At 34.9% G+C, this 23,825-nt stretch overlaps 1 protein-coding gene across 4 annotated transcripts in view; it reads left to right on the plus strand.

The window, feature by feature from the left end:
• Nucleotides 1-23,825, plus strand: part of MYOM2 (myomesin 2) — a 78,124-nt gene that overhangs the window by 40,206 nt on the left and 14,093 nt on the right. For 2 of the 4 annotated variants that reach the window (XM_058836264.1, XM_058836265.1), the window contains 14 exons: nt 351-525; nt 1,931-2,052; nt 2,847-2,867; nt 4,198-4,385; nt 6,822-6,948; nt 10,000-10,178; nt 10,346-10,460; nt 11,024-11,180; nt 11,273-11,379; nt 13,131-13,175; nt 13,643-13,779; nt 18,586-18,730; nt 18,847-18,906; nt 20,299-20,366. In XM_058836264.1, the coding sequence (XP_058692247.1) occupies nt 351-525; nt 1,931-2,052; nt 2,847-2,867; nt 4,198-4,385; nt 6,822-6,948; nt 10,000-10,178; nt 10,346-10,460; nt 11,024-11,180; nt 11,273-11,379; nt 13,131-13,175; nt 13,643-13,779; nt 18,586-18,730; nt 18,847-18,906; nt 20,299-20,366 (1,646 nt within the window). The remainder of the gene's footprint in view (nt 1-350; nt 526-1,930; nt 2,053-2,846; nt 2,868-4,197; nt 4,386-6,821; nt 6,949-9,999; nt 10,179-10,345; nt 10,461-11,023; nt 11,181-11,272; nt 11,380-13,130; nt 13,176-13,642; nt 13,780-18,585; nt 18,731-18,846; nt 18,907-20,298; nt 20,367-23,825) is intronic. The other 2 variants (XM_058836266.1, XM_058836267.1) reach the window with 1 other exon arrangement.

The raw sequence follows: 23,825 nt of genomic DNA on the forward strand, positions 1-23,825 counted from the left end.
TTCATATCAGTATGCTTTTATCCACACTCATATTTGAAAATATGTACTTCTATAATTGACTATCGTAAAACATATATAAAATCATACAGGTAAGGAGCCTCACAGCATAGAGAATTCTGAGAAAAAAATAGAAAAAAATATATTTATATACAGATATTTATATATAAGTATCCAGAATTAGAGTGAAAGAAATATATTAAAATACATATCATATAACAATATCAACATGGTAGGAGTAGTCATAGCTGTAATGATTAAATATGATCAAGTTTTACAGTGTTTCATCTAGTTCAAATTCCTTTTATTTTTATGTATTTTCTAATAGTATATGTTTTATCTCTTTTTCTTAGTTTTGCCATCTGCACCTGGTCAAGTGGTGGCCACAAGGAATACAAAAACGTCAGTTGTAGTTCAGTGGGATAAACCAAAACATGAAGAGGATTTATATGGCTACTACATTGACTATTCTGTAGTGGGATCAAATCGCTGGGAACCCAGTAACCATAAACCTATTAAATATAACAGGTATTGATAATATTTCTGTATTTTTGGGAAGTTTGAGAACTGTACAATATTTTTAAGATATTTTATGTGCTAAGCCATAGGGTTATAATTGAAGAAGAATGTTAAATGACTGTGAAGAAAAACAGTCTGCAGACTCTCAGAGCCAAGATTTCCAAATTGCAGGGAAATTCTCCTCACAGGTTTTATTTTTGTTGTTGTTTTTGTTGCTGTTTTTGTTTCTGTTTTTGTTTTTGTTTTTGTTTTTCTCTGAGGAGAAGCATATGTTTTTCTATTCCATGACTTTGAGTTTTAAAAACAGATTCTAGAGACATGATTCTGAGTGTCTTGGACATGAGTAAGTGCAAAATATGCCCTTTCTAAGTATGAATTATGCTGTGGGGTAAAGAGATCTGATGAGGAATAGTATGAGGAAGGAGAGGGAATTCTAAAGTTTTATCATAGTCCATGAATAACAGAGCAAAAGGTCAGGCCATTTCTGCTATAAATATGGTGGCAAAAGTCAGCTTTGTCAGCTGACACTATTGTGCAGGAAAGCCAAGTGTCCCATTCCAGAAATATCAGAGCTCCCTGATCTGTTACATCTCTGCATAAAGGACAGTAGACCCTGTTTCTATTTCCCTTGTCATGACACTAGCACTGTTTGAATTTCTGATGATTTCGTACTCCTTCCTGAAGATATCAAACTTCATTATGGCGTTCTTCAAGAAATTTCCTCTGTAAAAATCATACTTATTTTTTATTGGAATCAATCCCCAGACGCAAAGTTTAGATTTGTAGTTTGTATTTTCTATAACAAGCATGTAATTTTGTTTAGTGTATTATGTCAGTCATTAACTGAGTGACTTTGTGTTCTGATGAGTTCTTTTTTCAAGCAGTCCAGAAATTTGATCAAAGAAAAAGTAGAGACTAATTCTTGGTCAAAGTGGGTTGGGAAACCACAAAAACTAAGAAGAAACATTTCATTTCTTCTTACGTGAACATATTTTGCAATAGAAGAGCTCCGAGTGTTTTATTTAGCACAGTAATTACCTAGAACTTCAGATCAAAATTGAAAACTATTTTTGACAATGACTATAAAACTACAGTGAAAAATATGGTTCCTTCCCAGAATAGATTAGAATTTAGCAAACCTAAATTCAGTGGGAATATATTGTATGTTATCTGCTTCTCCTGCTAGGTCAGTACTAACAAACTAATGGGTACTGTGATTTTTGCTACAGCATCCCATCCAATTATAATGTACTAAATCATGCCATTATATTGAAGTTTCCCTTTTGGAAATATTTTCCTTTGTGAAGCACTCATTAAGTTGAGCTTTTTAATTGATACAACAATTTCATGTTACAGCATAGAATGGTTCCTGTAAAATACATCCTAATATGCGATGCTATCTTTTTTAATCCAGGTTTGTTGTTCATGGTTTGGAGACTGGAGAGCAATATGTCTTCCGTGTGAAAGCTGCAAATGCTGTAGGATTGAGTGAAAACTCGCAGGAGTCGGAGGCTGTAACAGTGCAGGCAGCCCTTAGTAAGTGTGATTCTGTGCAACTCCTTGTTTCCTGAATGAGTGACATGTTTCCAGCAGTCATTTCCTTTGGTCTGATTTACTCTAATTGTATACCTTGCAGCCATCATAGACATCTGTTTAATGATGCCTATTCTCTGACATGTGTCTATTCTGAAGAAAAAACATTGTTTTATAAAAAAAGTTATTTATAACGACTGTTAGAAATATTGGGTAAGATGCACTTTAGTGACCAGGTTGCCTTTTGCTCCTAGGCTATATCAAAGAAATTTAAGTACTGATTAAGTTAGACAATTAGTTTCTGAGTGACTTTGAGTAGTACAAAGCATTTTAGCATGGAATCTGCTCCCTTCAGTAGAGTTTCAGAGTAAGAGTTTAGAAGAGTAAGCTTTATTACTGTGAAGAAGTAATAGAAAACAAAATCCCCTGTTTGCTCCAGGTTGGAGCACAATTTACCTCCTCTGGTGTCCTACAAACAAAATTTCTGTGTAAGATCAGTTGTGCAACATTCAGTGGGAATGGTACATGTTGATTGAAAGGTTGAATAAATATTTACAACGAAGAGTACATAGATCTGGGCTAACATGGTCCAATTTGAACTAAGGGACAGAATCAGCTCCATACTGAAAAATATTAAATAGAACACATTTTCCCGAGGAGAGTGCCCTCCACCTCTTGGAGAAGAGCAGTAAACATACTTGTGAGAAATAATCCTCTAAAAGATTTATAATTCAGGGTAGTCAATAGAAAGCAAATTTGTATGTTACTGATAAAGTTACTCTATTTGACCTTTTTAGGAGGAAGTGTGTCTCATATGGGTAGGTGGTGCATGGACACTTGCACATCTATCCTCACAATGTGAATGCACTTGCACCTGTTTGTCACTGTGTGCTTCGGAGATGAGGGTTGCATGGGGTATATCACCAAACACAGAGCACATGGATCTTACATACACTTGTGGGATGTGTGGGTGGCTTTTATCCATTTTTGTAGCCTTTACTGGAATTTAGTAGGACTATTTATAGATGAGTTAACATTAACATCTTTCTGTAGTATTATTTTAAGACTCTTTACAGGAGTTTGCTATGGTCATTTTTATTTGCCAAGAAGCGGCAGTAAACAAAAAGGCCACATTTTGTGACCTCTGAGTATAGCACCATATCTGAAGAAAAATAATTTTAAAAAAAGTATGAAAGGGCAGTTCTGCTGATTACTATCTGCTTTCATAATGATCCCTAGTACAGCTACAAGATCAGCAAAGGCCTTTGCTAATGTATTCTCTTCTGAATGAGCTAAGTTACATTCTCTCAAGTTATACTGGTAATTCAACTGAAAATATCAGATCAGCTTTAGGGCCAGGTGTTTAGCTGTACTGTTTGAAGCACCCCAAGTGTCAGTCAGGAAAGGGGTATCTTTGGGCAGACTTTTATGTATGGATGACAATTGCAAAACTTCTTGCTACAAGGGGTGCTTGCCAGTAGGAGGGGATTAAAAAGCTCAGAAAAAGGGTTTTCTTCATCCTTGGGAAGGTGCCTTGGTGACATTTCTGCTTCTGCTATAGGAGGGAGCAAACCCACGCAAGTAATCTCATGAAGGACATTACTTTTCTGCCTTATAGGTTAAGTTACTGAAAGTCTAAGTATCTGCTATTCTTTCTAGGGCAAAAAGGCAGTCACAGTCTGAATAAAGCATATAGTATCAGATCGTACAGGAAATCTGTTATGGCCGTAGACCAGTCAGTTATATGATTTAATTTCACTCAAATTTATCATCTTTGTTATTTTTTTATTCCAGAAGTATTTGAGAAGCTTATTTTTTTCTTACTAGGAAGAGATCTTCATTTAAATCTTTTAGCATATTTTTTGGTTTGGAGACGCTGGCATTACTATTTCTCTGCAAAGTTAATCTATTTTTCCTTGCTACCTTCTGAGAGGGCAAAACATTAGGCAGATATTTTAAAACCCTCCTTGTTTATATCAGGTGATAAAATGAACGTTGGTTAGCAACTTTACAACTACATTGCCATCATTATGCAGCTGAGAGCAGTATGCTGCAGAGAACAGAAGCAATATCAAAAATGCTAAGCAACTTCTACACTGCAGTGCTTTAGACTCTGTCCTAACTCTCAGGTTGTATATTTCCTTGTAGCTTGTCCTTCATATCCTCATGGTATCACTCTTCTGAACTGTGATGGGCATTCAATGACCCTTGGCTGGAAAGCACCAACATACAGTGGAGGTTCACCAATCCTTGGTTATTATATGGATAAACGGGAAGCTAACCATCAAAACTGGCATGAAGTCAATTCTTCCCTTATTACCCGGACTATTTATACGGTTAGTATTTTTTGATCCTTATATTTTTGGAGTTGATTTGAATTTTTTCTTTGGATTTTTTTTTAAACTGAGAAATTCTTTAAATACCTACTTCAACAAAACTAGGCACTTCCATTCAGAATGCAATAAGATTAAACTTGGGCTGAAGAATCACTGCCAACCCCTACTATGAAATTCTAATACAAATAAGGCCATCCAGATAAGAAATTTTTTTGAGCAAAAAGTGTGAAACACATTTTTCAGAAGGAACAAGATAAGCTATAACGTGTTCCACAAGCTATTTTTATTAATGATCACTGTATGCATCACCTCTATTACAACATACAGACAAAGGATTGAAGCATTTAGCAGGACAGGTAACTGCTCTATGTAGAACTGGGGACTTATTTATGAAATGGAGATGGGTTGAGAAAAAAAAATATAACTGTCCCTGCTCTTACTTTCAAAATCTGCCTTCAGTTGAAAAAGCATGTATATTAATGGACTCAGCCTTATGTCCTGTCACCTCCTTTACAGAGTACCAGTTTTGAAATAAATTGCTTCTGGTTGCACTTGCAATATATGAAATGTTTCTTAAAATAGGAAAATTGGGGAGTGAACTTCCATGGAGAAACGTTAGGGAGATAGGCTATAGCAAATAATCAGTGTGATGCTTTTAAAATTAAGTTAATCAGATTTTATTCACAAGTACTTAAAATTATATTTCTGCAAATTTCATGTAAACCTTAGGACAGAAGTAAGTCTTGCAGGTATTTGACACTGAAGTAGAAGATAATGATGAGCTGAGGAAGAAAGTGTCATGCATAGACAGCAGGCAGCAATACCCAGGTGCATGTGTGCTTGTGACTGATTCTAAGACTGGCATCTCTAATGTAGCAGATGGAGCATGGATGGTGAGAAATAAAAAAGGGCAGGTTGGATAGGCATGAAAAGGTAATACTAAGCAATGCTTTCCATTTTTATTTCTATTATTTTTATTTGTAATGCATTTGTAAACAAATGAGTAATGTAAATTAGGGGCCACCATTGAGAACTTAAGTAGATATTTAAGTGTCAGTCCTGCCAATAACTGTATTTGTGCCTAAAGGTGCATCTTCATACATTAGTTTTAATGACTAGAATCTGAAATACTGATGGGAAATAAAACCGAGACAGCTTTTAGTAGCACAGAATATTTTATGACATACTGCAAACAGACAATGCCCTGAGATATTCAGTGCAGCACTGGGAAATCACTAAAGGTCTAACCTTCTCTTATTAAATAATTCTATGGAATTTCTTTTATCTTAATAACCTGGATTTTTTTATAGGCTGATCTGTTATTCTGTCTTGTGGGTCACACTATATTGCTCCTTGTTGTCAGTAAATTATTTTAGTGCCTGACTTTCCTGTGTTACCTTGTTTTCTTTGGTCTTATATTTGATGCTACCCTATATGTTTGTTACCATAATGTTTTTTATCTTTTAAAAAATCACACCAAAATCCTTTTTTATCTCACCTTTTGAAAGATAACTATTTATTCATGAAAAATCTAAAACTGTTGGGTCTCTCCACTAGAAGTACTGCTCTCAGCTGTCTCTCTTGAAACCTATGATTAAAATATAATTGTGGAAAAATTATTCAGAGGAATCAGGTTTCTAAGACTTACTTGTTTGCATTTAGCTGCTCTGGAAGAGGCAGGATGGATGAGGGCTGCTGCCATGAGGCATTCTGGGTGTCAAGATATTCATGCATTTTAGTCCTCTCTTTTGATCTCAAAATCTGATATGCTGGTGTGGGGATGGGCTCAATCAATAAGTTAGGGATCATTTACCTGGGATGTTTGCAGAGGAACATTATGGATTCTTCTCATCCCATTACCAGTGCTTACTTTCTCACTTTTTAATGGTAGGCAACATTAAGATTCATACAAGACACGAAATACTACTGAAAGTCTCTTCCCTGGAGACACGTGTCAGTAGGTTGTGGAACAAATTGGATTGTTTTTTCTTTTAGTTTCCTATAATTACCTTTTCTTCCTAGATCAGTCCATTGTGACCTTTTTAACCAAAACCGAATTTGAACTCTTGCTTAAGTGAATGGCTTATGAACAGCCATTCACATGCAATGCAAGAAGGTATTTCATTTTAGAATACTCACCCATAGTATCTGCTAGTGGTCATTCATTGATTGAGCTCCTTGAACCTTTGTTCTAAACTTAACAGCTTTTCATGCCTATAAATGAGTGATGTTATTCCTAGGATTATGTGACTGAAACATGGACATATAATATAAAACTCTGCAGTGCATTTGGTTTAAGAGTAAAATCTTCAAATTAGACCCTTCAGTACAGCAGTAAGGCCCAGTAATTAATTAACTAATGTTTATATTCAATTATTAAATTAATATAAATAATGGCTTTTGATATATTGAATTGTTTTCTCAAATGAAAAAAAGGTAGAAGATTTGACTGAAGATGCCTTCTATGAATTCAAAGTTGCTGCTGCAAATCTGGTTGGAATAGGTCAACCTTCAGATCCCAGTGAGCATTTTAAGTGTAAAGCCTGGACTATGCCAGAACCTGGTAAGTCTATTAGCTCTTCATGAACCTCAAAGTCCTTCAAGCACAGCCACTGAATTCCAGCCAAACTCTGCAGGATGCCTTTTGCTTAATGTCTTCCATAGTACCTATTGAGATTGCCCTTGCTTCTGAGATCTGTTAAAAGTTACCTCCACACCTCCAATGATGACACTGAATCTCCTGGGAAAGAGATGACCTTAGCTTGTTGTGTGTCCCTTTTCTTCACTGCTCTCACCAGCTCAGAAGAATGTTATCTATCCTAGAATGAGCCTTTAGTCTATGTTTGTGTCTCTATCACCTCTTCAAGCCCCACAAGCTCCACCTCACACTCGCCACCTGTACAATATCTCTGTCCCATAAATGCAGTCTATTAAGAATATTCCTGGAATTTCAGACTCCAAAACTACTTTAGTTTTGGGTCATAGATAACATGCAAGAGGGGCCTGTTTCTTGACATAGAGACAAGTAGGACAGCTAGTCTTCTACTTTCAAATAGTGTGCCTGTGTATTTGTGTTTCTCCTAGATCATTTGTACCTAGGTGTTACCTGAGAGATCATTATTACCCAGGTGTTAGAACAAATGTGCTAACAAACATATAGTAGGAATGGCTGTGTGCTAGTACTCAAACCCTGTGGTTGTCTGTTGTTTGGCAGTGTAGATGTAGCTGAAGACTGTTAATTGCAATTATAAGTACTGTGAATTTGAGACCCTCACCAAAAAAAAGTTAAACTGTAATCTAGAAAAAGCCAAAAACTGCCCTATAAAGTTCCAAGTTTAGTTCTTTTAAATGCCCGTATTCTTTGATGAAAAGCTGCTTATGTTTTCCAGCTAAATTCTTCAGAGCTCATAGATCTTGGCATATGAATTTCATTACATGACAAAGCTGTCAATAACAAAATGGTTAATTTCCTGACCTTAATTCACTTGACTTTAATTACATCTACTCATAATCTCATAATATTTAGTATAAATGCATCATCATTTGAATGATTATTTTTCTCAAAGAAATTATCTATGATTTATGCTCTCTACAGTGTTTTCAAAGCACCATTGAAATTACGTAGTGTGTAAAGAAGTGAAAATTATCCTTCATTTTAAATGACAGATAAAGAAATAAAAAAAAAGGTGTTTTCAGGAAATGAAGAGAGTGAAATTTCCATAATGTACAATCTGACCTTTTTATTGTTTGGCTGATTATGTTGTTCTCATTATGATATGAGTTGAATAGACAGTGTCGCTTTCCTCCTGCTTAAAAAAACCCACAACAAGCAAAGAACATTGCCCACCCTGCAAAAAATCCCAGATCTTCAAGCCTGATAAATATTTCACAAGCCTTTTTAAAATGCATTTTTAAACAACGGATTAACAATAAAGAAGAGAAATTGAAATTTAAGACTAGGAGAAAGAGCCTGACCCTCTTCCCTGATTTACTAAAGGTACTGAGGACTAATGTAATATGACTGCAATATACTCTCAGTGTCAACAAAATATTCTTCCACCTTTTGATATAGAAGGAAGGTTTCCTTAGAAAGGCCATAACCTTTTGCTGGATTTCCAGCATAAGTAATGGATTCTTTACCCAGAGACCATAATTATTTCATCCTTCCACAGAATTTTAGTGGTAGGTATCTCTGTGAGTTTCTGTGAGTCAGCAATGATAGTTAATGGATTATTTTACATTGCTTTAAATAAAAAGAAGTGTCTGGGGTCTCAGACTTCTCAGAATAGAACATGCTTCATTACACTTTTCCTTCAAGATTTCTATTGGGTCCATTTGACAGTAGAATTTTAATTATCTGTGGATATATAGTCATCCAGATTGGGATTTTTAAAGAGCCCTGAGGGAAGGCTTTAGGTTCCTTGTAAATGGCAGTCTTTCCATGAGAAATCTAATATTTATCCTTATAAGGTCTGCAACAAGTATTTAATATGTTTCTTTTCTGAAATGTGTTTATCCACTTTGGAGAAAAACTTTTCTAATTTTTTTCTTTCCCCAGTATATTTGCTGAATATAATCCTTTACAAATTTTATGCTCATTCATCATTGGTTAACAATGTGTAGGCTGGAATGGCAATCAGATTTATTTGTAAGGCTTTCTACTCCTTTTTTTTATTATTCTTTTAAATGGTAAGACGTAAGGAAAATAAATATCTTGAGAACTAAGGAAATCCTTAAGCTGAGACTTAATTCATAAGTCTTCAGCTTTCCTTGCTCTACATCTAAAGCACAAGAAGCCAGCAACATAATTTGACTGAATATAGAAAACCTATATGATTATGCCTTTACATTTATATTTATTTACTAGTGTAAATAAATATCAAGAGTATAGTAAAATATAATTGCTATAAATTGGACTGAATGGTGCTTCAACAGTTAGGTGAAGGAGAACTAAAGTATAACAAGAACATAACCTGGTAGTTACAAACAAACTCTCACCTATTTGTGGAGTATCAGGATATTTTTGGTTTAAATTTTTCTCCTAACAAGTATCATTCATCCTGACGAGTTCCTCTTGGCTGCAGCTATCCAGTTCATAAGAAAAATTCTTCTGTCAGGTACAAGAAGCCTGATCCAAAGCCCCTTGGTGCCACTGAATTTTGGATTACTTTGAAAGATCATGTCTCATGTATACTAATGAAAAGATAAAAATCCTGATGTTAAATTATGAACCTGAATCAGGCATAGTGAAGCAACTTTGATGTGAGGCTGGTGAGTTAAATAATAGACAAGAAGCCTCTCTTGCTTGCTGGAAAATCTTAAACTGCATGGATTTTCCACATGATTAACTTAACCTTAAATAGAGTTACTGAGATCTATCTAAGGAAATATGCTTCAGAATACTAATGTCACTCACTGTGTGAGACAGGTGTTGCTGTATACAGCCATGAGGGAAAAATGACCTAAATACCACATATACCAGGTGTATTGTAAAGGCTGAGATTTTTGAAAGCAAATACAGTCAAAATTATAGCAATACATTTTGGCCTCTACAGGGACAGCTTGCAAAACTTCATTATATTTAAGTGAATTTCCAGTATTTGAAATATTTTAGGTCCTGCCTATGATCTCATGATATGTGAAGTTAGAAATACATCACTGGTTCTTCTGTGGAAAGCTCCTGTGTATGAAGGCAAAAGCCCTATTACTGGGTATTTAGTGGACTATAAAGAAGTAGATTCAGAAGACTGGGTCACTGCAAATGAAAAACCTACTTCAAAGCGCTATTTTAAGGTAACATTTTCATGAATTAATATTAATATAAAACTGAGTACTAGAATTTCTGATTGACTATAAAAATATATGTATTTGAACTTCAGCTTCTGCTAATATCTTCATATGAGTAAACAAAATAATTTAGATTGTTTTTTAAATTGGCTTTGTCCTTTATCTTGTTTAAGGTCACTGATTTACATAAGGGTCATACCTATGTTTTCAAAGTTCGTGCAGTGAATGATGCTGGGGTAGGCAAGTCATCTGAGATATCTGAACCAGTGCTTGTTGAGGAACGGCCAGGTAAAATGAACTGTTTAATCTCCTCTGTTTCTATAATACTAAAATACTTAGAATTGAGTTTAATTAACCCAATTTGATATTATATCATATATAAGTATTTAAAGAATTAAGATGCTCTTAGTCTTAAAACATAAAGAAAAAAAATCACATGGATACAGAGACAATGATTAGAATTTTTTCCTTTACTTACTGCAAGAGTTATTTGATAATCAGTTATTCTGTTTTTTATTCTAAGGTGCTATTTTTTGTGAGAACACATTTATTAAAGCTTCAGGAATGATAATAAAATTGATTTTTTTAAACATTCATGTATTCTCAGATTCAGTTATACCTTATTCATTTGTTTCTCACATTTATTAGTATATCATTCCTTTCTTGCATGTAGATAAAGAAACAAACTAGCATGTGATACTGAGTCAGGATATGACATAAACCTGCTTTAAGATCTGCTAATAGAATCAGTATCTCTTAGGACAAAATGGATGTGGGCTTTAGTAATTTATGAGCTGCACCTTATAAAAAAAAATGCATTCTTGACATTTGAGTTGATTCCTATTTTGCAGGAACAAAAGAAATCTATTCTGGTGTGGATGATGAGGGTAATATTTACCTGGCTTTTGAGTGCAAAGAAGCAACAGATGCATCTCATTTTGCATGGGGTAAATCTTATGAGGAGATTGATGATTCTCATAAGTTTAAGATTGAAACAGAAGGAAATCAGTAAGTCATGCCAATCTACCAAAGGAAATCAGTAAGTTATGATAAATATGTGATACTCAGCTAATTATATTCTTCTTCATTGGTGATTTTAGTTCTAAGCTGTACTTCAAAAATCCTGATAAATCAGACTTGGGAACTTACTCTATCTCAGTTAGTGACACAGATGGGGTTTCCTCCAGCTTCGTTATGGATGATGAAGGTAAGGCCCTTACAATTTCAAATCTTTCTTCACTGTATCACCTCAAGTGCACTAAAAATTGCCCAAGGAAAAAAAGAATAGAACCCTATAAATCTTACATTATTTCCTATGCATTGAAGAAAAGTAACAGACTTTGTGTGACTACTTATTTTTTCTGATTATCATCATAATGGAAGCTGGGATAACTTCAGGCAACATTTTCTAGATAAAAATAAAAAATATGGCAAACTAGAATTGTTTTCTTTATGCTGGGATTATAATGATGTTTGTAAATATCCCTTACACTTTCAGTTGTGCTTGGGGCTCTAGATGCAGTTTCTCATAAATGAGATGCAGGAAATTAGTGAGAAAAACTATGATGCTTTAACAAGCTCTTCATACATTGGTTCAAATTATCATTTGGCTTACACATATATTAGTTTTGCTTTTTGCATTGTAGCTATTTTGTTTCATTAGATTGGCAAATTAATTTGCGTCAGTCTCACTTTGTTTTATCATTGAGAAATGCTGACATAAAAAGCAAAGAGGAGAGTTTGCTGTTTCACATAAAATAAAAATTACTTTGGTGCTTTCCCAGTCCTCAGCTGTAATTGCTCTGCCCAGTTCCTCAAGTATTAAATTCCCTCTTCTTCTCAACCAGCTAAGCATTTAAGGAACCACAGTGAGAAATGTGTCAAACCACCCTTTCCAAGTAGGTGTTGAGAATAAATCCATGTTCAAGGAAAAAAAAAAAAAAAAAAAAAAAAAAAAAAAAAAAAAAAAAAGAGAAAAAAAGGAGGAAAAAAAGTTCTCCAGGACATGGAAGATTTATGAGCCATTGTCATAAGAACTGCCCTTTGGCTAAGTTTTGAAACATCACTCTGAAGTCTTTCTGTAGGTCTTGTCACCATCTGCTCTACCTTTGAGATTTTCTTTTGTATAAAGCACTGAAAGTGTTTCCCATCCCATACTTCCCTTATGTGTTTTCTGATCATATGTCACTGAAAATTACAATTTTATTTTTATTAGATCCCTGCACAAGTATCAGATTTTGCATCTTAACACTGAAATGAATTAATTAATTAATCATTTCACTGCCCATTTACTCTCTCAAAAGCTATAAATCCTCCTGTAATTTTGCTCAATTTGCTAAATCTACCATGTCATAAATCCATGCTAATATTCTCTGGTCTTTACACTATCTGTAAATTTGGAATTGGTAGTAATGCTCATTTTCCAAATCTTTATTGGTAATGACTATGATAAATAGGATTAGTATGAAAAACTAAAAAACGGAATTCTAGACTCTCACACAGCCTTCATGAGGATCTAGTGCATTAACTAGAACTTTCTGTACTGTTTTCAGACTAACATATACTCAATCTTGTTTCCTGTCTCAATCAAACAAAATTTTCAGGAACAATCTGAGAAAGGATATAAAGGAACCTGATATACTGCTTAGAAGCTATTGTTTCCCATCTTTCTTTTATATTGCTATTTTTTAAGTTTAAAATAGCTTTGTCTTTTGTTTAGATTCCCTTGTATAAGAGAGTGTTCACTAAAATGCATGCAATAGGAACAATTTGCTAAATCCATGTATCAGACTTAAAATTTCTTAAATTTTATTTTTCCGTCATTTTCTGAGCTGTGTATTCATGCACAAGCTTTAAGGAGATAACTTTGCTGATGTTGATACTTACTTTTGTTGACATCTGTTTGTTGTCTATGTTTTTCAGTCTAAATTAAAACATGAACATTTTTCTCATTTTCAGAGTTTGAACGTTTGATGGCATTAAGCTATGAAATAAAGAATCCAAGTAAGTTGAAGATCTGAATCTATTAGATACTTATAGAAGAAATTACATGCTAATGACTGGAGTTCCAAAAAGATTCATCCTGAGACAATGGCAACTTCATTTTTCATGGCAGCTTCATTTACCATGGAACACCTTGCTTCCTTGTTTTAATTTAGAAGAATATTAGTTGACATCCTTCCTAAGCGTCTCTGAAGTTTAACTTTGACAATACATTATAGATTGTCACTAGCCAAATCCTTACACAAGGATTGTAATGTGCAAGCAGTAAGCTGCAAATTCTCTTCTCCCTTTAGGAGAGTAATTTAATAATCAGCCAAAGGCTGCATTAGAGGACTTTTCCCTGTGAAAAATTTATTTGATACCCAGAAATCTATAAATAATTGGGAATTGATAGTATTTTACTATAATACTCCTATTTCTCACAAGATTTAATTAACTGTTGATTTTTAATTATTTTCTTTTTGTAGCAATACCTCTGAAATCAGAATTAGCTTATGAGGTTCTTGATAAAGGAGAAGTTCGTTTCTGGATTCAGGCTGAAAGCTTGTCTCCAGATGCTACTTTCAGATTTGTTATTAATGATAAAGAAGTTGAAAACAGTGACGTAAGTAGATAATGAGTGCTATATGTAAGTGATTTTGTTTAAGAAAACTGCAGGTTTCTACTGTTATCACAGAATCATAAAGTCATTTAACTTGGAAAAGACTTTTAAGATCATGGATTTCAACATGACCACTACCAAGTCCACCACTAAAAACCATGTCCCTGAGTGCCACATCTACTTGTCTTTTAAATACTTCCAATGATGGTGTCTCAATCTTTTCCCTGGGCAGCCTGATCCAATGTTTGACAACCCTTTTGGCGAAGAAATTTTTCCTAATATCCAATATAAACTTTCTTGGTGCAGCTTGAGGTTATTTCTTCTTGTCTTATTGCTTGTAACTTGGGAAAAGAGACTGATCCCCATCTGGCTACAACTTCCTTGTACAGAGCACTAATGGTCCCCCCTGAGCCTCTGTTTCTCCAGCCTAAACAACCCCAGATGCTACTCAGGACTTGTGATCCCAGCCCTTCACCAGCTCTCTTGCCCTTCTCTGGACACACACCAGTACCTCAATGTCTGTCTTGCAATGATGAGCCCAGAAATGAACGCAAGGTCTGAGATGTGGCCCAGAACTGAATACAGGGTCTGAGATGTGGCCCAGAGCTGAATACAGGGTCTGAGATGTGGCTTCACCACTGCTGAGTACAATCACTGCACTGGTCCTGCTGGCCAGACTGCTGCTGATACAGGCCAGGATTGACCTTCTGGGCACATGTTGAGGGTTCATGCTCAACCAGATGTCGACCAGCACTTCCAGGTCCTTTCCCTCTTGGCCACTTTCCAACAACTCCTCCCCAAGCCTTGTTTTGACCCAATGACAGGACCCAGCACTTGGCTTTGTTGAACCTCATGCAACTGGTCTTGAGCCATCTATTCAACTTGGTGAGGTATCTTTGCAGAGCCTTCCTACCCCTCGGCAAATCAAGACTCCCACCCAACCTGATCCTTTCTTCTAGATCATTCATAAGGATATTAAACAGGACTGGCCCCACTGCTGAGCCATGAAGAACATCATTTGTGATATCCACCAACTGGATTTAACTCTGTTCCCCACCACTTTGCCCCTGGCTGTCCAGCCAGGAGCTAGTACATGCATCCAAGCTACGATCAGCCAGTTTCTTCGGAGAATGCTGTGGGAAAAGATGCCAAGGGCTTGACTTAATTCCAGGTAGACCACGTCAACAGCCCTTCCTTCATCCACTAAGTAGGTCACCTTGTCACTGAAGGTTATCAGGTCAGTAAAGCAGGGCCTGCCTTTCACAAGCCTGTGCTGGCTGGGCCTGATCCCCTGGCTGTCCTGTGCATGTTGCGTGGTGTCTCTCAAGATGTATCTGTTTCTTAATGGCACTGAGGTCAGGCTGACAGGTCTGTAGTTCCCTGGATCCTATATTTTCTTAATATTGTGTTATTAAGATGTGATTATACCTGAAAAGAAGGCAAATCTATAACTCAAATATTTTTTGCAGTATAGAATTCCTGTTGCAGAGTGAGCCTATTCATACTAGAAAAAGAGTTGGACTCTTTTCATTTTTGGTAACTAGATGATCAACAGCCAACAGAAGGAGAATTTACATACAGACAGCAGAAATACTTTTAAGCAGAAATATTTTTGAAAAATATCTGAAGAAAATGGCTGCTTCAAGTACAGTTTTGGATTCCAAACCAACAAGATGTGCTTCCCAAAGACTCTCTGGGGCTGATATTACCAGTTTTATGTATAATGCGGGAGACACTTGACAATGCAGCAGTGTTCATAGACTTACAATTTTTATATGGTATCACTTTCTATTTTTTTTTTTTTTTTTAAATTTTGGATTAGAAACTGGGCATTAAACAGCTACATAGAGATGAAAGGATAGGCCACCAGCTTCCTGCATTTTTATAGCTCTAGGAAGACCTCTCATATAAAGGGGCATAAAAAGTTCTCAGATTGGGCTGAGAAGAAAGCAAGGTCATGCCTTTTCAGGTCAAGAGTATGATTCATCTACAAGCCATAAGCACAACACTGGAAATATATTCCTGTGAAGACTTCATCTCCAGTGCAGCTGTTTGAAAGATTCAGTTTATTCCTGAGAATGCAGATCCTGGTTTGGGTCAGAGAAGCTTTATCAGCATTTTTATACCATAGAAAGGCAAAGAGCATTTACTTTAATTACATATTGACAAGTGGAAGAAGTATTTCTGAGTAAAATAATTCTATTTTTCTTGCTTTAAGACGTAATAAACCATAGCACTGAAAACCTGAATATTTGTGCCTAGGATGTATTGAAATGACAATATCTGCCGTGGCAATGTTCATGGAACTGAATGAGCTATTTTTAGTTCGCATATGTTTTGGAAGAGTTGACATCAGAAAGGGTCTTGAAGTGAAGCTGCATTATTTCACCTCTTTAATTAGTAACCCGCAGGTGACATTTATGTTTGGAGACAGATGATATTTTTGTGGAAAGTCACATAAAAGCCTAATATTTATGATGCACATAAAATCATTGAACTTCATCTTGCTGCATAATGGCAATAGTTAGAAGGCTAATTGCACTCTAAAACCTGTCTGGAGACTGGGCTACAGTCACTGAACATGTTCAATAGACCATTATGCTGGTGAATTGTGGCCTGATTCTTGACATTGGCTGAAGTTATAAATTTTTCTTGTTAGGTCATAAAAGAGAGTGTTTTTGGTAAGATTTCAAAATAAGCTTAAAATGGAATGAACTGAGCCCCATTTATCCAGCTTTAATTTTAATATTTTAATATTTTGTCTAATAAAAGTAGAAAATATAAAGAAAGTGTAATAAAAAATCAGATTAAAACATACATCTTGCTTTTTTTTTTTGTAAACTTTTCTGCTTCTGGCAAAATTTAGTTTAATGTTCTCCCTGGGAACTTATGAAGTAAGTGCCAGTGTAGTCTTTGACCTCTGAGGGGAGGGGGCTGTAAGCAAGAATGTGACTTTTGCACATAGAAATTTGCATTTTTGGACAGTTTAGGTAAGTTTACTAATGCTTCTTTTAACCTTCCTCACCTATCACCTTAACTCTTACAGATAAACTCTTACACAAGTAGATTTTCTACTTAATTTCCCAATTAATATAATATTGTCTTATTCTTTGACATTGTATCTTTCTTTGCACTATGTATGGAAAATTCTGTATCCAAATTAACATGCATATTCCTTTAAAAATTATTATCCTGATCAATCTGTTAGCTGACTGCTTTGTTAATTCCACATATTTTCTTTTTCTTCATTCTTCCATTACCCCATTAAGAATTAAAAGATTTATATATTTGAAAATGCCAGTATGAATGCTAAATATCTTGAATGTGTGACACTGTTCTTCCAGACTTGCTATCCATACATCAGTGAGTCTGTTTCTGAGGCTGGCCAATATGCATCCCTTGAAGCTAAAATAGATCTATCTGTGGGGTTATTCCTACTACTTTTGGATCTTAGGGGACTTAGAGGTTCTTCCATTTCAAAAAGATTTTAGAGAGATTAATAAGTAACATTTTTACTAACTTTTTAAATGTTTCTTCTTTCTTTTCCTTCCTTAAACTTTATCTATTTTTATTTTTGGAGACCAATAAACAGCTTTATCAAAACATTCTATTTATAAGACCTCATGTCTCCTTTTAACAGTATGTATAATATATTTAAAAGTAGCAGGGTCTATAGTAATTCATTTTATGTAACTCCTTCTAGATGGTGACATTTACTGTTCCATTCAATCGTGACTGGAAGTTAGAGTGTAATGTTTTGGCCACATTTTTTGCCTAAAAGTATTCACCAAGAAACTTATGTGGGTTATGTTTACTTAGCTTTAGGAATTTGTTAGTAGAGATTCAGAAGACATCACTGCCAATGGGGGACATTGTCCTCATAGATGTAACTCACTGAAGAAAAGAGGATATTAGTAAAACATGGTTGTACCTAAAATAGTACCAGAAAATTCAAAACACATTTTTTTGCAAAGATTGTCCAATATTAGCTTGTAATTTTCTGTTTCCATGATGATGCTTGCCAGTAATTTATCTCTCTGGAATATTTAATAAAATGCAAACACATAAAGGACACAAACAGTGAAAAGCATATTTAACTTTGAATTCAAGTCAATATTTGGTGTTTTGTGTATTCTGCAAACACTTAAGTGGGTAACTCTATGTCCTGACAGAATTATACTTCTCTTTTGCTGGACTTGGTCAATCCCTTTTGGTTCCCAGAAAATGTGGGGCTTGCACAAGTTACTTTTCTCATTGTCATTTGTTTTAAGTGTTTGAAAATAACACTTCACATGAAATGAGAAAATCATTATACTCTTCCTAGATCAACTATTTTTTATGAGAAAATAAGATCCTCCATTAAGTACTATATGCATCTCAGATAATTAGTATAGATGAGTTTTTGAATTTGGTGTGATGGATTTATTTGAAGGTCCACATTTGTGTCTAGAAACATAATATTTCCAGTTGTTTCTGGACTCTGCTAGGAATATCCCTAGCAAACCCCCTCGAACTGGAACCTGTAATGCAGCTAAAGGCTGGCTGTTAGGCTCTTCAAATATGCCCAGTGCCATAAACAATTGTTTTCAAATACAAACCAGCTATATTATGATGACTTGAGGATTCCAAATGCAGCTGCATACAGAGGTTTCTGTTACAACAGTAAATAAAAGCAGAGTCCTCTTCCCTTAGTTTACAATTAAAAGGACATGAAAAAGGTTGACTGTGGGGGAAGGAATATGAATTATAATTTATTAAATAGGAATCATAAGTAATTTACACTATACTAAGGTACTTTTTCTTTTGCAGAGGCATAAAATAAATTGTGACCGTTCAAATGGAATTATAGAAATGATGATGGAAAAATTTACAATTGACAATGAAGGTACCTACACAGTACAGATTCAGGATGGAAAGGCCAAAAACCAGTCCTCATTAGTTCTCATTGGAGATGGTAGGTTCACTGAAGCATTGAAACATTGAAACTTTGACTCTGATGAAGAAGTGAACTTCAATTATTCTTTGAGTAATTTTGTGACTAATTTTTCGTTCACCTCTTCTAAAACTTAGCATTCAAGAAAGTATTGGCTGAGTCTGAGCTCCAACGAAAGGAATTTCTCAGAAAACAAGGTAAGATGGAGCAGATTGGTGACTTTAGGCCCAGTTTGCAGCTAATGATTCATCCCTGGTGAATGCTAAGTGCTTGCAGCTTCTGTTCTTTACTAGAAGATGAGTATATTGTTCAGTCTTAGGGGACACTTGAAACCTTGGTGTATCTTACTTTCTAACATGGTCAATTTGTGACAGAACCTTCACAAAGGAGAGAAAAAGGAGTTCTCACAAGAGGTTATCTTTGCTCAATACTCATGAGAAGTGTGCCTACTGTAGGCTCCAGTCCAACAAAACATAATTGCATTTAGTTTTATGCACACAAGTTGTCTGTTCAATATAATTGACAGAAGAGTAGACAAACAAGTTGTGCCAGAAAAGGAAGATTAAAAGCTTGACCCTATGGTTTCTTTTGAGGCAAAATTCCAGTTACTAAATGTATATTTGTTGCATAGTTGCTATACAGTTGTAAAGTTTGTTATATACTCGTTATTGATATTGCTTGCAGCTGAATGAGAAAATTACTATTGGATACCTAATTCAGAATTCTATCCCTGTGAAATCCTTAAAAAATTGACCTTGAGCTCTGGTTTGTAATTTTCACTTGTAAACATTTTCAGGATAAAAATAACAATAATAATTAAAAACTTTTTTTCCTAAATAGGTTAGGTAAGATTCTGTACAGAAATAATGTAATTCTATTTTTTTTTTTGAAGGCAGTTTAAAATCTATTGAGGAAAGAAATTATACCACTTACAGCATAAACTGTACCTTTCAGTACTCAATGATTTAAGTTAAAATCTTGGACTTTGCAACTTCCCAGGTTTGGGTATCAAAATTATGGGCCCTGATCCTGCCAACACAAAGACATATACTTTTATTGAGATAAGCAAACACAATAATTTAAAAAAGGCTATGTATGTCAGCAAATATTTCTTGGCAGGATTGGAACTTTAATGGGGAAAAGGAATATTTTCTGTTCTGCCTGTAATATTTAATGCACTTTTAAACTTTACATTATCACAGCAAACAATGTTTGTCATTAGTTTGTTGTATTTACATTAAATATATTATTTGTACACTTGTTTGTAGCTACTTTGTTTCTTTCCTTTAGTTGGCAGTTTGGCACAAAGGTATATAATAAACCAGTTTCTCTAACCCACCATTTTATATTTTGGAACACTACCCAATTCATACAGATTCAGAGATGAGATTCAGGTTTCTAAGCTGTAATGTAGACACTGGGTAAATATGATAAAAACTTGTAGGATTTTCCTTCTAGTGAATGGGCAGTTCAGGAGATCCCTCTTGTTCTGGTGTAAGGATATTGTAATTGTCATCCTTTTACTCTTTCTCACTGGATCTGATACTCTTCATTCTGCAACACTGCTTTAAGATTATTTTGTTTCTTAGGTCCTCACTTCTCAGAGTTTTTGTATTGGAAGGTTACAGAGGAATGTGAAGTTTTACTTTCTTGTAAGGTATGGAAATATACTTGAAATGATTTTTTTGAATATGTTGATGAAGAACTGAGGTAGAAAAATGTGAAAAAGGATTTAGATACCTTTAAAAACAAAAGTTTCCTATGAAAACTATTTTTTATTATTTGGAAAATTTTGACATTAAGATTTCTGACTTCTTACTATTCTTCAACAGTAGTGCTAATGAAAACAAAATGAAAATATAGGACATTTCTAAGTGTATTATTAGGGGGTCCAATTCCTTGTAAAAATTGTAAGCCATAAGAATAATTTACACAAAATATACATAATTTTTCTTCTTCAGAAAGAGCTAAAAAAGTCACAGTTCAAAATCTTTCTTGACTGTTTTCTAATTTCTCTAACAAGGCATCTGTTATTTAATCAACTGTAATCAAATGTGTTACAAAGACTTCTAGAATTAAGATTATAAAACATGATTTTTAAATTATTTTTGGTTACTGACTTGTGAATCTTAAGTAATGATAATATGTATTGATTTCAGTGTAACTTCTGCTATTAACATCTTTAAATGCCTTTCTGAACAGATACATTTTCAATTGTTTTGCTCCTCCAGAGTGACTAATTAGAGGTCTGAATAACTAAGTACATTGAATTCAGGCATCAAAATCTTCTTCATTCCCTTTTCCTCTAATATGGACTCTTTTGTATCAATTTTCTCCTCTTCTTTTGAATAACTTTTGGCTTATAATTAGACTAACTTGAATAATTCGTTATGAGCAATTTACATGCATATTTGTGGGGATTTTTTTTAATTTAATTTTTTTTTTTACCCTGCTCATTAACTAGGAGACCCTTAAACCCGAGTTATTCCCAGTAGAACTGACCTGGTACTGAAGCTGCCAATCCATGTGCTCCCATTCTAGGGCTCAACACTCATTAGTTAACACAGTACCTTTGCTTGAGTACTTTATAATCTCCACATGCATGTGCCTCAGGCATGAACCCTACTTATCCTTTCATTCACTTGGGGAATTAAATGTTGCTGAACCAGTTATGCTAGTGTTAATTCTCTACAAATTAATCTGAAATTATCCTTCTTTCATTGACTGTCAAGCCTGTTTATAGCACTGAAGCTGTGAAAGGCTGAGCATCTGATTATTTGCTTTTCACCAGTGTGCTTTTTTGTTCACAAGGTCAGAACATTTTATGTAAATGAAATCTAGGATGTGGGCTGCTTGCACACTCATCATTTTAACTATGCTATTGACCTTATAATGTTTGTTACTGTTAGCATGTGACTGGCCATTAGGTTCACATGGTACTGTTGTTTATGGCTATTTAACTTATATTTGTACATGGTAAGGGTTTGAAAAACAAAGCCTCAGTTTGTCCTTCAGTCTCCAGATACCTGACAAACAAGTTTTTTAGAAGTGTGGCCTTGCTACTTCTGTGGTAATAAAAACAGTCAAGGAGTAATCTCTGCCATCTCAGGCTGTATCACAACACTTGACCCAGGTCTCTTCCAGGCTCTGTTTTGTGCTCCTCTGAAAAGAAAAAAAAAAAAAAAAAAAAAAAAAAAGAAAAAAAAAATCGAGGAAGTTTTTGACTCTTCTAAAAGCTTTTAAGAGGGATAATATGAAGGAAGTATCTGTAAGAGAGGGTGTTTTAACTTGACTTTTTTAAAGGTCATACCATGGTATAAGGAAACAAGGAAACCATGCCAACTGGAAGCTTGTGTAGGGCAAAGGACTGACTGTATGATCCAGGCCCATAAAAGAAATGATGAACAAATATGGATTGTGTTATAAAAGTGTATATCAAATATTACCTCACATATCCGTTATTTACTATATGATTGGACCTGACTGAGTTTTGATTGACTTAGTATTTAACTCTGAATTAGATGGGATTGATAACCATGTTCTTGGTTTTGTATCCCCTCAATGTCAGTGGAACATGATTGTCCATTTGAAATATTGAAATAATTTGATGGTGTTTGCTTTTTTTTTTGCTTTTTGTTTTGTGTTTATTTTTCTTCGTTTGCCAGCATACTGTCATTTTGCTTCTAGTAGTTCTAAATTTCAGAACATTCAGAAGCTACTTGCTCTTGCACAACTTTGGCCCTTACTTGTTCTGTGTCTGTTAAAAGCACGATTTTTGGTATGTGGCTAAACAGTGAAAAACGTAACATTTTATAGTAAATGTCAACATGAAATAACTTCAGCACTGCAAATTGCATGTGTCTGAAACTCAGTCTATGTATTGTCAGATTGAGTGCTAACAGTCTTTGATGAAAAATTGTTGAAAAGCATTAAAGGCTCGTTCCTTCAGGCTTTGTTCAAATAAAATTGCCAATCATGTCATAGGACTACAGGAACAACCACTTTGTAGTTGCTGGTAAATGTAAAATGCTGCTCACTTTTCTCCAGCACATCATTGCTTTGGGCCACATGGTGATCTCAAATACTGTCAGAGATCCATAGCAATCACACTGGTTATTAAGCAAGAATAGATGTGATTAATTTGAGCATGTTTGATAGAGATGTCTAGGAATCAGTATAGAAGACCCACCTATTTGTCACCTCCACAGAGAGCTGTCATAGATCTGCTCATCTATGGAATGACTTCTCTAATGTAAAAGGGTTAGAAATTGGCATGTGTTTTTTACTTCAAGCAGGCCACTTGAAAACTATTGCAGGTCTTTATTAAGTTCCTGGCTGCCCTCTAGCCATTTGTTCAGTTTTTCACTTTTTTTTTAAGGAGCCTTTTTAAAGCAACTGCCTGGGGACTGAGAAATATCTTGCTGGCTCTGTCCCTCAACCAAAGCCACAATGACATCGGAATTCAGGCTACACATGAAAATACCATTGCATTTTTATGACTTTTAGAAGGGTATGGGGATAGTGATATCAAATAAACCATAGTATTTTTAAAAGTGAGAGTAAAAAAAAAATTTAAAAAATAAATATATATTTATAGCCAAGGTTTCTAAAAAGAGCTGCACTTCTAGCTTCTTTGAATTCACAGTTTGAGGTAATTTATCCAGCAGTATTTCAAGTGTATCCAACACACAGTTTTTGTATCAAAATTAGAACAGTGCTTCAGGTACAGCTGTAGTCTATTTAAGCATTGTTTCAATGAACTGCTGCTGCTACAGCAAAATTCTTGCTTTCAAACAACTGCTCTGCATATGTGCTATGTTTTTGGGAGAGACTGCAATTTGTAGGACTCCCCAGGTCTTTGTATGCCCCATAGGACTCAATGTAGAAGGTAAAATAGAAAAGGATTTTTGGAGCAGTTCACAATTTTGAAGTCTTGGATGCTTTCAGAATAATGATTTCAGTTGCTTTCTGCAGCTTATCCATGAGAGACATTGCTTAGGTAGCTGGGGTAAATCTGCAAATTGGCCGAAGACTAAGGTAGGGCCTAAGATCTGTGTTACAACTCTCTGGAGTCACAGGGCAAAGACAAAAAAGGTAGAGGAGAGTTCAGAAGCTC

Source organism: Poecile atricapillus, chromosome 3, assembly GCF_030490865.1.
Source record: "Poecile atricapillus isolate bPoeAtr1 chromosome 3, bPoeAtr1.hap1, whole genome shotgun sequence".
Classification (NCBI taxonomy): Eukaryota; Metazoa; Chordata; class Aves; order Passeriformes; family Paridae; genus Poecile; species Poecile atricapillus.